Source organism: Hyperolius riggenbachi, chromosome 2, assembly GCF_040937935.1.
Source record: "Hyperolius riggenbachi isolate aHypRig1 chromosome 2, aHypRig1.pri, whole genome shotgun sequence".
Classification (NCBI taxonomy): Eukaryota; Metazoa; Chordata; class Amphibia; order Anura; family Hyperoliidae; genus Hyperolius; species Hyperolius riggenbachi.
In genome coordinates this window covers 247,078,432-247,094,551 of record NC_090647.1, presented here as the reverse complement: position 1 = coordinate 247,094,551, position 16,120 = coordinate 247,078,432, and the positions used below count along the sequence as shown (strand labels likewise).

At 44.0% G+C, this 16,120-nt stretch overlaps 1 protein-coding gene across 3 annotated transcripts in view; it reads right to left on the bottom strand.

The window, feature by feature from the left end:
- Positions 1 to 16,120, bottom strand: part of HHLA2 (HHLA2 member of B7 family) — a 35,607-nt gene that overhangs the window by 4,826 nt on the left and 14,661 nt on the right. For all 3 annotated transcript variants that reach the window (XM_068265322.1, XM_068265321.1, XM_068265323.1), the window contains exons 3-6: positions 15,417 to 15,516; positions 12,566 to 12,880; positions 11,580 to 11,894; positions 3,114 to 3,344 (exon numbers count right to left, since the gene is read on the bottom strand). In XM_068265322.1, the coding sequence (XP_068121423.1) occupies positions 3,114 to 3,344; positions 11,580 to 11,894; positions 12,566 to 12,880; positions 15,417 to 15,468 (913 nt within the window). In that variant the 5' untranslated portion in view covers positions 15,469 to 15,516. The remainder of the gene's footprint in view (positions 1 to 3,113; positions 3,345 to 11,579; positions 11,895 to 12,565; positions 12,881 to 15,416; positions 15,517 to 16,120) is intronic.

Genomic DNA, 16,120 nt, shown 5'->3' with positions numbered 1-16,120 from the left:
CTTGACCCTGGTACTTTTGCACTTTCTGCTATTATGAGGGTAAACAGAGTTTGCAAATCCTATTGCATATTTTAGCTTATAAGGTAAATTACGCAGTGAGCTCTCTGATGTAGAGCTCATTGTGATTACGTTATCATTTACTTTTAATCCATTTATTATGGTACTATTGCAAACTATATAAACCACCCAAAGGACTTTTTTGATTGTATAAGATTTATTTAATGTTTTAAGATTATAGTATATCTTAGGTAAAACAAACACTTGATTGTAATTTAAAAGAACCATAGCCTCTCTATATATAAATGTGAGATGTCACACAGCTCATCTTTATTTTTAATCCTATTTTTTATATATCTGTAAACTGCTATTATACTTACTTGGTGACAAACTTCCTAAACTTAATGGGAGAATTCTTATGGACTAATAATGTGTTAGAAATGGGCATTTTTTCATATATATTGCATGTTATATATTATATATATGTACATACAGTATGTATACATTTATTGTTTTAGGTTGGCTTATTCCCCATAAGCTTTTATGATGGTTGCAAATCATTAGGTGGCACATAGTTGAGGGCGTCACCGGACAAAAACCAGAAGTGACGCCCGCCACCAACCCCTCGACAATCCGCTCACCCACTGTTGGCTCGGAGGAGCCACCAACACAGGAGGGGAGACTGGGACCCGATGCCGAGAGAGCCACAGACACAGAGCACATATACCTGGCTACCTATACTTGGGGTACCTATACCTGGATACCCATACTGGGGGCACCTATACTGGGGCACCTATACCAGGGTACCTATACTGCAGGCACCTATACCTGGCTACCTATACCAAGGGCAACTATACCTGGCTACCCATACTGGAGGCACGTTTACCTGGCTACCTATACTGAGAGCACCTATACCTGGCTACCTATACTGGGGGCAACTATACCTGGCTACCTATACTGGTGGCAACTATACCTGGCTACCTATACTGGGGGCACCTATACCTGGCTTCCTATACTGGGGGCACCTATACCTGGATACCTATACTGGGGGCACCTATACCTGGCTTTCTATACTGGGGCACCTATACCTGGCTTCCTATACTGGGGGCATCTATACCTTTCTTCCTATACTGGGAGCACCTATACTTGACTACCTGTACTGGGGGCACCTATACCAGGCTACCTAAACTGGAAGCACCTATACCTGGCTACTTATACTGAGGGCACCTATACCTGGCTTCCTATACAGGGGACACCTATACCTTGCTTCCTATACTGGGAGCACCTATACTTGGCTAATTATACTAGGGGCACCTATACCTGGCTTCCTATTCTGGGAGCGCCTATATTTGACTACCTATACAGGGGTCACCTATACCTGGCACCTACACCAGGCTTCCTATACTTTGAGCACCTATACTGATACCTATACTGTGGGCACCTCTATACCTGGCTTCCTGTACTAGGTGCACCTATACCTGCCTTTTTATACTGGGGACACCTATACCTGGCTTTCTACATTGGGGGTACCTACACCTGGCTAGCTACCTACCTATACTGAGGATGTTTCTTTCTGGTCGCACTGTGGTTATAAGGCGCAGTGCAAAGTTAACTTTTTGGGGGAGAATTACACCAATAGTTGTCACCACATGTTTAGAGGAAAATGTGCACCCTTCCCAGAAATCACTGGTCTCATCTACTGACACCCTTTGATGGAAATGACAGTTTCATTTCAAGCTATATGAAGAATGTGGCTGGGTGTGTTAACTTGGTTTATAACTCTCAGTGAACATATCTGTGAAAATATTCTTGCAAAGTTCATATTTCAGCAAGTAAACTACATACCAGAAAGTGATTCATCGGCATGCAACAAGACCTGTTCCTCAGTAAAACTGAAGTGTATTTCTGTGCTTATGTAGACTTAAAGGGAACCTTAATTGATAAAAAAAAGTTTAACTTACTTGGGGCTTCTACTGGCCCTCTGCAGATCTCCTGTGCACATACATTTGAAAAAGTCGCAAGCTAATTTAGACACGACATTAAATAACGATATTACTAGCAATATTGGTAAATAATTGAAGCACAACGTTAAAAAAACAGTAAATAACAATTTGTGGTATTACATTATCAGTAAATGTACTGATAATGTTGAGCCTAACTATAACCTAACCTCTCCCTACTCTCACACAGAACCCTTCCCTGGTGGTGCCTAACCCTAAGACCCCCTGGTGGTGCCTAACCCTCAAACTACTCTGGTGGTGCCTAACTCTAAGACCCCTGGAGGTGCCTAACCCTAAGACTCGCCTAGTAGTGCCTAACCATAACACCTCCTGATCCCCGCTAACAATAATATGATAAATTTCAATGTAATTGCAGCCGCCTGCTAAATAGCGTAATGGCTTTCTATACTACAATAAATAACAATTGTGCCCGCATATATTGATAAATAACAATTGCGCCCACATACATATACTGTAGATCGACAAATAACAATTGCACCCATTTTCGGCCGCAACTTTTTCATCTGCTCCTTCCTGTGCCCGTGCTGGGACAAACCAATCCTCTGGCCCCCGTCGCAGCTCAGTTGCGTTTTCGCCGACTGATAAGTCGGTGAGCCACTGTGCCTGCACTGCCCTGGCCACGTGCGTCCCCGCTCATGTCACCATCCTGCGCAGGTGTTGTAAGAGTTTTCTTGTACTGCGCAGGACGGTGATGGCGATGTGAGCTTGAGCGAGTACTTGTGCGGCCAGGGCCGTGCAAACGCAGTGACTGGTCAGTCGGCGAAAATGAAACTGAGCCGCAGCAGGGGACCCGAGAATTGGTTTGTCCTGGTGGGGGTGCAGGACATCTGCATAGGGACGGTAGAAGGCCCAGGTAAGTTAAGCTCTTTTTTTGTATGTCAATTTAGGTTCCCTTTAAGAGTGGTGATGACTGGTGCCAAAATCATAGCTATTCCAGCCCAGTTCTTTTTGTACCCATATCAACAGTGTAATAGCAACTGATAGGCAATACATCCAAGTTTGCAGGTTCATTTTTGATCTTCGGAAACCCTGTGTAAATCAGGTATACAGTATGGTGAATAAGTATGCGTCTAAATATGTGCCAGTAATATTTACCTTTCTTTTCCCAGTTGCCTCTCCAGGTACTTTCTACTATGGAGTGTCTTATAGTGCAATTAAATGACTGAGAAGTATCAATTAATGTATGTGATGCACATTTATTTGGAGGGAGTGGGGTTCTCTTGCCATTCTCAGCCCATTCAATGGTAGCAGCATCAGATGGATAGATATTTGCACAGCATTTAAGTCTCGAGTTCTCTGGTGTAAATTCCATTGTGTGCTCAAAGTCTGCAAAACAAGTAACAGAAAAACAATGTGACCCAGAGCAACCATGGCTGTATCACATGAACTGCCATCAGGCTTTAGTATCAGTGTTGTCTTCTCTAGATGCTACTTTGAAAAAACATTTGGATTTACACTAAGCCTGAGGCCCAGTGAGAATTTGTTGATGCCATGTAGAAGTCAACATTTACAAAAATTGTTTGCATTGTGAAGTCAGATGTCCACCATGCACCGACTGTCAGATGGAGATTTGAACATTGTCATACTTTCTTCTGCAAATTACAAGGCAGGGGACACATCTGTCTTTCCTTTTTCTGTGCACATTTTTCTGCATGCGTTTTTTCACAGCAGCTAATGTGTAGCTAGAGAAAACTGACAAAATGTGCAAAATAATCCTGCAGGATGTAGTTTTTTTTGCATGCAAAAAATGCATTAAAGAGAATCTGTACTCTAATATTCTTACACTAAAAAGCACTCCATTCTATTCCTTATTTTCTCCTGTGCCCCTCTGTGCTGTTTCTGCCACTCTCTGCTGCAATCCTGGCTTGTAATTAACAGTTTTAGGCAGTGTTTACAAACAAACTAACCAGCTTGTAATAGGATCACATATACAGAGTGTGTGAGTCATTCAGAGCCTGTAGGGGGCCTGCAGAGGGTGTGTATCGCTTCTATCCAATGACAAGCAGCCCTGCACATTCCACACATTCAAAGCCTTAGCCCGACAGACACGACAGGGGAAAGATACATTGATTTATTACAGAGACAGTGTAATTAGGAAAGGCTGCAGTAAGCCCCAGCACATTAGAACAGGCATAGGAACTTATAGAATAGAAGACCTAAGGCTGAAAAAATTGTTACAGAGTCTCTTTAAGTGTGAACTAGCCCATTGATTAAAGTGGACCCAAATTAAAAATACAAGATTTCAGAAATAAAATCTATTTTCTAAATTATAATAATAAATAGCAGCCTTTTTTCAGCTGCATGATGACAAATATAAAATATTTTACATTTACTGGAGGAACTCCTCCCTTCCTTTCAAATTTCCGGGACAAAATCCGGCAAACTGGTGGAGTAGATGGTGTCCGGCAATGAAGGAATTGCTAATGGCTGCCCCCAGTATAACCCTAGTTATGAAAAGAGAAGGGTGAAAAGCATGCACTGAAATGATCATAGGCTTGAATGAGTGTTTATTTATCTTAGTATGTGTCAGAGTGGTGCAACTAGATATTTTTAATTAAAAAAAATGTTTGGTTTGGGTCCGCTTTAACATGTTACATGAGTTCTCAGTTTAAACCAGTTTTTCTGTGCAGAAAACATGCACGAAAACAGTCAAGTGTGTCCTCTGCCTTAATGCAGACCTATAATGTTAACTGGTAACAGAAACATAAGTCATGAAATGCATACAAGACTCCATCAGTATGTAGAAGCTTTCCAGAGGCGCCAATAGAATAAATAAATTTATTCTATTGGCGCCTCTGGAAAGCTTCTACATATTGCTAAGTCCACCCTTGGTGGAGGGTTGTACCCATCTTCTTCCCATCTACAGAGAGCGACTTTTAATCCTGAGTGGGGTCAGGTTAATCTCCCCACCTGCCTTCACAGTGGTTGCCTAATGGTAACCCTGGTTTGTGAGTATGAAATTGTTATATTACTCATTATTAATTATCATCTATACAATATCACACTATTGGGCTCTTGGTGTCCCCCCTCCCTTTAAGACTCCATCAGTGACACCCATGCTAACCTAGAAATAAAAAACACATATATAAGTAGATAAATACTAGTTCTACTTGCATAACAGATGTATTGCACTGTCCACGTTATGATTCTAGGCAGTTTCCATCTTTGTTACCTTTGACCTCCTGACATTTCCACCCTCACTTTTTTTCTCCTCTTGCTAATTGTGTATTGGTTACCCGCTATACTCCTAGAGTCTTCAGACACTCCCACTGAGGTCTATACTAAAGGAGAACTGTAGTGAGAGGTACCGTATATGGAGGCTGCCATATTGATTTCCTTTTAAGCAATACCAGTTGCCTGGCAGACCTGCTGAGCTATTTGCCTGCAGTAGTGTGATTCACACCAGAAACATGCATGCAGCTAATCTTGTCAGATCTGACAAAAATGTCTGAAACACCTGATCTGCTGCATGCGTATTCAGGGTCTAGGGCTAAAAGTATTGGAGGCAGAGGATCTGCAGATTAGCCAGGCAACTGGTATTGCTTAAAAGGAAATCAATATGACAGTTCTTAAGAAGTGCACTCTCTTATGTCATTAGAAGGAGGGGGAAATAAAGGGAAGAGGAGGAATATATTATAGATAAAAAGACCCCCAGCATGCAACTGTTTGGCAATGGCACTTAAAGAGCCAGTGCTCCTAAGGTATGCGATAACTCCAAACCATAACAGGAGAAAAAGTTTTTTTTTTTTTTTCTTTTTCTTGATTAGCTCAGAGCCTAGCCACGGTTTATGAAGGCCCAACCATATTGATAGGCTTCATCACCACGCTCTTGGTGTTGGGCATAAAGTCTCATCATATTTGCTAATCAGAATTTGCCAATCAAATTTAATTATTTCATAAAATTAGACAAAGAAGGGGAAAAGAGAAACAGACCAAAGAAGAAGAAAAGTACCGCATCCTCCCGCATACAAGACGCCCCCCCCTCAGCAACCACGGAAGCAGAACTGTGCAACCCACGGCTCAACATTTATCTGCACACTGCCCTATGCTGGACACCACGCACAGACACACATGCAGACACGCGCACAGACACGCGCACGCACACAGACACACGCACATACACACACACAGGCACACGCACGGACACACGCACGGACACACGCACAGACACACGCACAGACACACGCACAGACACACGCACAGACACACGCACAGACACACGCACAGACACACGCACAGACACACGCACAGACACACGCACAGACACACGCACAGACACACGCACAGACACACGCACAGACACACGCCCGGCACACACACAGACACACGCCCGGCACACACACAGACACACGCACCGACACACACACCGACATACACACCGACACACGCACAGGCATAGACACACGCACAGGCATAGACATACACACGGACACACACACGGACACACGCACGGAACACACGCACGGACACACGCAGACACACGCACAGACACACGCACAGACTCACGCACAGACTCACGCAGACTCACGCACGGACTCACGCACGGACTCACGCACGGACACACGCACGGACACACGCACAGACACACGCACAGGCACAGGCACACGCACAGACACACGCACAGACACACGCACAGACATACGCACAGACACACGCACCGACACACGCACGGACACACACACAGGCATAGACACACGCACAGGCATAGACACACACGGACACACACAGAGGCATAGACACACGCACAGGCATAGACATACACACGGACACACACACAGGCATAGACACACGCACAGGCATAGACATACACACGGACACACGCACGGACACACGCAGACACACGCACAGACACACGCACGGACTCACGCACGGACTCACGCACGGACTCACGCACAGACACACGCACCGACACACGCACCGACACACGCACCGACACACGCACCGACACACGCACCGACACACGCACCGACACACACACCGACACACACACCGACACACACACCGACACACACACCGACACACACACCAACACACGCACAGGCATAGACACACGCACAGGCATAGACATACACACGGACACACACATGGACACAGGCATAGACACACGCACAGGCATAGACATACACATGGACACACACACGGACACACACACAGGCATAGACACACGCACAGGCATAGACATACACACGGACACACGCACGGACACACGCACAGACTCACGCACAGACTCACGCACAGACTCACGCACAGACTCACGCACAGACACACGCACGGACACACGCACAGACACACGCACAGACACACGCACAGACACACGCACAGACACACGCACAGACACACGCACAAGCACACGCACAGACACACGCACAAGCACACGCACAGACACACGCACAGACACACGCACAGACACACGCCCGGCACACGCACCGACACACACAACGACACACGCACCGACACACGCACCGACACACGCACCGACACACGCACCGACACACGCACCGACACACGCACCGACACACGCACCGACACACGCACCGACACGCACCGACACACACACCGACACACACACCGACACACACACCGACACACACACCGACACACACACACCGACACACACACCGACACACGCACAGGCATAGACACACGCACAGGCATAGACATACACACGGACACACACACGGACACATGCAGACACACGCACAGACACACGCACAGACTCACGCACAGACACGCACGGACTCACGCACAGACAGACGCACAGATACACGCACAGGCACACGCACAGGCACGGACTCACGCACAGACTCACGCACAGACTCACGCACAGACTCACGCACGGACTCACGCACGGACTCACGCACGGACTCACGCACGGACTCACGCACGGACTCACGCACGGACACACGCACGGACACACGCACGGACACACGCACGGACACACGCACGGACACACGCACGGACACACGCACGGACACACGCACGGACACACACACGGACACACACACGGACACACACACGGACACACGCACAGGCACACGCACAGGCACACGCACAAACACACACACGCGCACACACACACACCACACCACACTACTAGCACTCGTTCCAGTTGGGGGGCTGTCCCACACTCCCAGTTGTCCCACCCGCTGGAGAACACGGCGAGTAGAAGAGAAATCACCAAGAGAAAAGTGTAAAAGTGTAAAGAATAGCTACTTAACATTACCCTTACAATAGTATGGCTAGAATTTGAATTTCTCAGAACAAAAATTATACAGCTTTATCCGTCTGTTTTGTTCGTTGGTAACAGTCATTGGGGCCTCAGGGGGATGTGAGTACTCTATCTCTAAGAGCTCATTAAATCTGGTGAGCCACTTTGATATTGTAGGGCTAATGTGGGTACCCCAGTGTTCAATAATTCGTTTCTTACCAAACAAGGTTGAAAACATTAAGAGGTCCATAGATAATTCGGTAGTGGTTTGCAGGCCCTGACCAAAGATTGCCTCTATTTTATTGATACGGAGGTCTAGGGTCTGTGTTTACTCTTAAAAAAAAACCTCAACCTTTTTCCAAAATTTCTGGATTGAGGGACAGGACCACCAAATGTGGGAATAATGTAAGCAGAAAAAGTTTTGAATGCAGGATTACCATCTTTATCACTCAGACCAGTTGCTGTTGAAATTAGATTTTTATGGTGACAATCCCACTTTAAAGAGAACCTGAGATGAGAAGCAAATCGCTGCACACAGCACTGCAGCGATTTCAGAGCGCTGCTAATTCCTAGTGGCTCCCAGCACTTAAGCACATTACATGCTTGCTCAGCAGGACAGAGAATCCTGCTAGCATGGCACCCCTGACAGATCTCTGCAGATATCATCACTACTACTGCGGTACCCAAATCCAAATGCAGTACTGCCGGAATGCTTCCCTACCATCCCTGTGAGCCCTGGGACCCACTAGAGCACTTTTTTTGAGCATTTAGGGATTGTTTTAAATTGCTAGCGATTTCCCTAAATGTGCTGCCAATGTAAATAAATGTAACAAATTCCACAGTAGCGATTGCGATTAGCAAAATCGCAATTGAAGGACATGCAGCATTTTGGGAGAGTTTGCGCTTCAATGTAAAGTATTAAAGTGCTGGCAAATCGCTCATGAATTGCTACACTTAGCGATTTGTGTGAATTAAAATTGCAAATCGATATCACAATCGCTGCCAAAAAAGCTTACACTTTTAAAAGTCCCTATCAAAATCGCCAGAAAACACTCATAAAAATTGCTTACAAAACGCTACTTAAAAACACTAGCGATTGTGCTAGCGATTTGCGATTTGTAGTGGGTTTCAGGCCTAATAGAGTTACAAAGTTTCCCACCATGCAATCACACAACCTTTGTAAGGCCCCTTTTCCACGAGCAGTTGATAGGCAGTGAAAAGCATCTCAAACTTTCACAACTGCTTGCTGCTGCCTGGCAACTGTTTGCTACTGCCTTATACAGTGGGATGCGAAAGTTTGGGATACCTTGTTAATTTTCATGATTTTCCCGTATAAATCGTTGGTTGTTACGATAAAAAATGTCAGTTAAATATATCACATAGGAGATACACACAGTGATATTTGAGAAGTGAAATTAAGTTTATTGGATTTGCGAGAGTGTCCAATAAGTTTTTAAACAAAATTAGGCAGGTGCATACATTTGGGCACTGTTGTCATTTTATTGATTCCCAAACCTTTAGAACTAATTATTGGAACTCAAATTGGCTTGGTAAGCTCAGTGACCCCTGACCTACATACACATGTGAATCCAATCATGAGAAACAGTATTTAAGGGGGTCAATTGCAAGTTTCCCTCCTCTTTTAATTTTCTCTGAACAGTAGCAAAATGGGGGTCTCAAAACTAGAGATGGCCGGATTTGTTCGCCGGGCGAATCTCTCTGGGCCTTGTACTACTTCCGGGTCGCTATGACCCGGAGTAGTACACCTGCGCTGGCCCGGCGGTGCGCGTCCTATATCGCGCTCCTGTTGCCGGGCACTCTCTGCGCATGAGCGTGACGTCACTCATGACCAGGAACCGTTCGCAACATCTCTACTCAAAACAACTCTCAAATGACCTGAAGATAAAGATTGTTCACCATCATGGTTTAGGGGAAGGATACAGAAAGCCGTCTCAGAGATTTCAGGTGTCAGTTTCCACAGTTAGGAACATACTGAGGTAATGGAAGACCACAGGCTCAGTTCAAGTTAAGGCTTAAAGTGGCAGACCAAGAAAAATCACGGATAGACAGAAGCGACGAATGGTGAGAACAGTCAGAGTCAACCTACAGACCTGTACCAAAGATATACAACATCATCTTGCTGCAGATGGAGTCAATGTGCATTGTTCAACTATTCGGCGCACTTTACACAAGGAGATGCTGTATGCGAGAGTGATGCAGAGGAAGCCTTTTCTCCACCCACAGCACAAACAGAGCCGCTTGATGTATGCTAGAGCACATTTGGACAAGCCAGCTTCATTTTGGAATAAGATGCTGTGGGCTGATGAAACTAAAATCGAGTTATTTGGGCATAACAAGGGGCGTTATGCATGGGGGAAAAAGAACACAGCATTCTAAGAAAAGCACCTGCTACCTACAGTAAAATATGGTGGTGGTTCCCTCATGCAGTGGGGCTGTGTGACCAGTGCAGGGACTGGGAATCTTGTCAAAGTTGAGGGACGCATGGATTCCACTCAGTATCAGCAGATTCTGGAGACCAATGTCCAGGAATCAGTGACAAAGCTGAAGCTGCGCCAGGACTTGATCTTTCAACAAGTCAACGACCCTAAACACTGCTCAAAATCCACTAAGGCATTCATGCAGAGGAAAAAGTACAACATTCTGGAATGTCCATCTTAGTCCCCAGACCTGAATATAACTGAAAATCTGTGGTGTGAGTTAAAGAGAACTGTCTATGCTTGAAAGCCATCAAACCTGAATGAACTAGAGATGTTTTGTAAAGAGTATTGGTCCAAAATACCTTCAACCAGACTCTCTCTCTAGACTCTCATTGGAACCTACAGGAAGCGTTTAGAGGCTGTAATCTCTGCAAAAGGAGGCTCTACTAAATATTGATTTCATTTCTTTTTTGTGGTGCCCGTTCCACGAACAGTTGAACTGTGTGCTGAGCAAGCAGTTGACAGGCAGCAGCAAGCAGTTACCAGGCAGCAGCAAGCAGTTGTAAGAGTTTGAGAGGCATTTCACTGCCTATCAACAGTCCATGGTAAAGAGGCCTAAAAGGACTTAACTGTCCTCGTTATCCAGGATTTGGTAGATTACCACAGTTTTCCTGCCAATTTCAACCCCTGCTGCTCAAATCTGACACAGCTGCACTTCATTTAGCAACTGAATAGGGCCTCTTTTCCATGGACTGTTGATAGGCAGTGAAATGCATGTCAAATTCTCACAACTGCTTGCTGCTGCGTGGTAACTGCTCACTACTGCCTGGTAACTGCTCACTGCTGCCTGGTAGCTGCTTGCTGAGCACACAGTTCAACTGTTCATGGAAAAGAGGCCTAAGAAGTATTTCTTACCTGCAACATGCAGCTTCACTGAATCCTCTTTTGGTCCTTTGCTTGTGGATATGTAGCAAGAGTAAGTATTTGCATCACTTTGTTGCAAATTTCTTATTTGAAGGGAAGCATTTCCTTTGTTAAGTTCACTTAAAAATAATTGAGTTCGTCCTGTATAGGCTTTGTCTTGGTTGTTAAACTGGTCTGCACCGTCAAAGTAACTGTGTACAGTTTGCGATTGTTCATTGCGAATTTTCCAGTGAATCACCAAATCATTACTGGGAATGAAATTACAAGGCAGCGTGACATTTCTATGTTGCTCACTCCAAATCGGAGCTGCAAAAAAATAGAACAGTAGAAAGATAAGTGGTTTAAGTATAAAAGCAGGTCAAAAGATTAAGATTTATGGCTCTGATGAATCCCAGGACCGGTAAGGCAGTGATATAACGATACAACTGAAGAGTCGGAAAAATGCCATATAAATATCACAGGTTAAAATAAGTTGAATGGGACATTGTGATGTCTATTGGCCAATGCCATTTTGAGGCCCCATTAAAATGTCAGGCCACTGATATATCCTTAAAAAGGGGGGGGGGGGGAGGGGTTGCAGTTGAATACATAACCGGAAAAACAGGAAAAAAGAAGGGTGCCACAAGTCCTTTGGAAAAAATATTTAGTCTGAATTAGTTTAGACATATACAATAAATGAATTCACTTCCGCAGTCGCAGTTAAATACATTTTAGGACTTTTATGTATCTGCACCCCAAGGTATTTAAAACAGTCTACTGCAGTCACAGCATCTAAGAATACAAGTACTAATCTATCTTTATTCGGACATATCCCAGAGTAAATCAGTACACTGATAATATGCTGTGTGTAGTCTTGCATTTACGCATATCATTTAATACAACTTTAATGTTTTAGCAAAATAACAACTTTTTTTTATCTATGGTCTACTTTCTAGGTTATTATTGCATTAGCTATATAAGGTGTCAAACTGTTCTACCTCGTACTGTTAGTGGCCATGTAGCTTGTGTTCCTCCCCCTGCGATTGTTCCCACATAGCATGAATATGTCTTTTCATCACTCTTCTGCAGCTTCATGAGTTTGAGGGAAGCATTTCCATTCTTAATTTTATCTAAAAAGAGCGAGGTTCGTCCTCTGTAGTTTATGTTTTGTTTATTTAGCCTGTCTTCCCCAGTGTAATAGCTATGTACCACCTGCTTGCTATTGTCAACAGTCCAGTGAATCACTACTTCTTCTCCGGGATGGAAAGAGCAAGGCAGAATGATGTTCTGATGTAGCTCACCTTCAAGTGCACCTAGCAAGCACACAAGAGCGAGAGATATATGAAAAATCTTAAATCACCATTTAATAGGAAAACCAAATATATATTCCAAGTTATTGCATTTCCTAATTTTAATAATAGGGGTACTTACAACCGAGTATGCATACAATTTATTTCCTCAGCATCTTAAACGCTAAGGCCTGGATAACTCATTGCAACTAATACACGGCATCTGGAATTGGAGTCTTGATTCATCTATGCAACCCGACCAAGCTTTGTTGACATATGCTTAAGCTGTTTTCCCGCACACAACAGAGTGTTGTTTCGTACAACAGCCTTATGAGCGAGTACATCTTGTTAGTCAGAGGTGTCTCATGGTTATTTACACATTTCAGCCAGATTTCTATGGCTAAGACCTCTTTTCCATGGGCAGTTGAACTGTGTGCTCAAGCAAGCAGTTACCAGGCAGCAGTGAGCAGTTACCAGGCAGCAGTGAGCAGTTGTGAGAGCCTGAGAGGCATTTCACTGCCTATCAACTGCCCGTGGAAAAGAGGCCTTAGGGCAGTGATGGCTAACCTTGGCACTCCATCTGTGACAAAACTACAAATCCCATCATGCCTCTGCCTCCCCGAGTTATGCTTAGAGCTGTCAGAGTATTGCAATGCCTCATGGGACTGCTGGAGTGCCAAAGGTTAGTTTTACACTTTTTTTTTTTTAGATATGCATGCATGATATCTAGACGTAGATCTTCTGTGTATCAGTATACAGATATGCCCATCTAAAGAGATACAGAAAAGGCTTTATAAATGTTTCATTTTCCTATTCTGTCCTACTCAAGTCCCAAACCCCAGTGCATCGGCTCAAATGAAGCAGGGCTGTGTGGCTTTCCCTATTGGCTGTCTGCTACATCTCATACAACAACAGATCCAATCTAGACTCAACCCGTTCTCTAGAATTCTTCTCAAATCTTTATTTTTAGTTTGAATAGTGGTGATACAGCATGATAGTAAGCACAACGTTTCTGGCTACATGCCCTTTGTCAATTTAGCCTGAAATGTTGTGCTCACTATCATGCTGTATCACTGCTACTGAAACTAAAAATAAAGATTTGAGAAGAACTCTAGAGAATGGATGAAGTGTAGATAGGATCTGTTGTTGTCTGGCTTGTATATTCTTGAAGGCTTGTTGGACCTCTTACCATATCTTGTGACACCCCTGCATATATTAGTCAAGCACTGAGGCCCGTGGATACACCACTTACCACATGGAGATTGTTAGGTCCCGGCTGGTCAGAGCTGGAGATAACTACCGAACACTTTTACTTCATTTACAGAATACTTTAATCTTTGTGAATTGTATTTTCTTAAGGTATTTACAGCACAAGTCAGTACTTTACCTCTTGTGTCAGTAATTTTACTTTTCAGTGCGGTAATAGAATTAATAAATTGGCATTTGGAAAGGTGATTGGTAAAATCAGCTGTTTTCTGCATTGCCCAATGTGGTAATGCCGTATGATAGGACTATACAGTTAAGTATATAGTACAATGAAAGTATGCTTTGCTGCCACTGTAAACACACATGTTGCCTGGTAAACGCACAGCATGTTGTGCATTACTCTGTCAGAACCTGCTGCATTGCACTCAATGGGAAAGGACCATACGAATGCATTGATACTGTCCGCTGCAATGGAACACAACAGACACAGTGTGATAGGACACTGAATCTGTCCTGCACTTCAGTCTGGTTTTGCATCCCTGTCACATGGTAGACAAACAACAGGCTCCTCATTTAAGGTAAGAAAGTTGTTTACCATGTTGCCTCTGGCTAACTTATGCTGGGTACACACGATGAGATTTCCCGTTCGATTTGCGGATCGATTCGATTAAATCAAACATGTTCGATTGGATTTCGATCGTTTTTTTCATGATAGGTATGCAAAATCGACGGAAAAACTATCGAAATCCAATCGAACATGTTTGATTTAATCGAATCGATCCGCAAATCGAACGGGAAATCTCATGGTGTGTACCCAGCATTACTGAACCCCCTAGCAATTGCAGTTAGCAGTCAGAGAATCATTAACAGTATTTCCTGCCTGGACAAATGAAGCGGTTGTTCAGGCAGTGAAAGCCTCAAACTTATAAATACATTACATATGATAATGAAAGCACAGTTTAACAGCTATCAGTTTATTATTGCTGTGTTTCCATTAAGTAGATTATGAACTTGATTCACTAAGCTGCACTGCTAAAGCAGCGCACCTTAATGTGAAGGAGTGGCCACTACTAACAGCGCTCGCTGTTATGTAAGGAGTGTGCTTCCTTAGATAGGAGTGTGTGCCTTTCTATAGTTACTATGTGTAGGAAACACAAGTCGGGCAGAAACCACAGCGTTTTGCTTTTGAGGAGGTGGAGTTTAACAATAATGTCTATTTACCAGTGAACCGGTGAGTTATTTACCCTTGCAATCGCTATCTCTAACTTAGGTCAGAATGAGGTTTACATGAATCCATTTCACCCAGCTGGTCTTTAAGTCATTTTGAAATAATGATGTCATTGATAATACTTACTGCAGTGAACTGAAAGACAGCAGAGCACTACAGCTGGAAAAAGCCACTTCATTGTCGGTGTGATTAGGTAACCATTTTTTTTCAGGACTGTAAGCCAGATCTGCATGAAGAAAGTATATGAGTGCATCTTGATCACTAGAGATTACATTATTTTAATACTTAGCAGTAATGGAATATTGTACCCTGTTAGTCAACAGTTAAGGCAGAAAGGTTTGATATTGACAATACCGTTTTTAAGCTACCTTTAAAAGATTCAAAGATTTAGAGTTTGATAGAGTGATATCTTCTTCAGACTCATCCAAATAAGTGTCATTTATATACATTACATGAGTACAGTACATTAGAAGAGGTTGTTTTTGCAAAAATATAAATCAATGTCATCAAGATATATAACTATATAACTAGACAAGAATCCTAAAGTAAACCTAAGATGGTAGAAAAGAAAAAAAAATTGCCTACCTGGGGCTTCCTCCATCCCCCTCCAGGCAGATTGCTCCCTCGCCGTCCTTCTGCACCTTCTGCACTTTGCCCTGGAAAGTCCTCCAGTCTGGGGCATACAGCGCACATGCGCCTTGGCCGCTATCTTGTCGCTGGGAGCGTTCTGCACCTGTGCAGTACTGCTGTGCAAGCACAGAATGCTCCCATTGACTGGAGCGTGAAGTGGAAGCTTGTGCGGCCGGACTGTGCCTGCTCGAACTGGCACC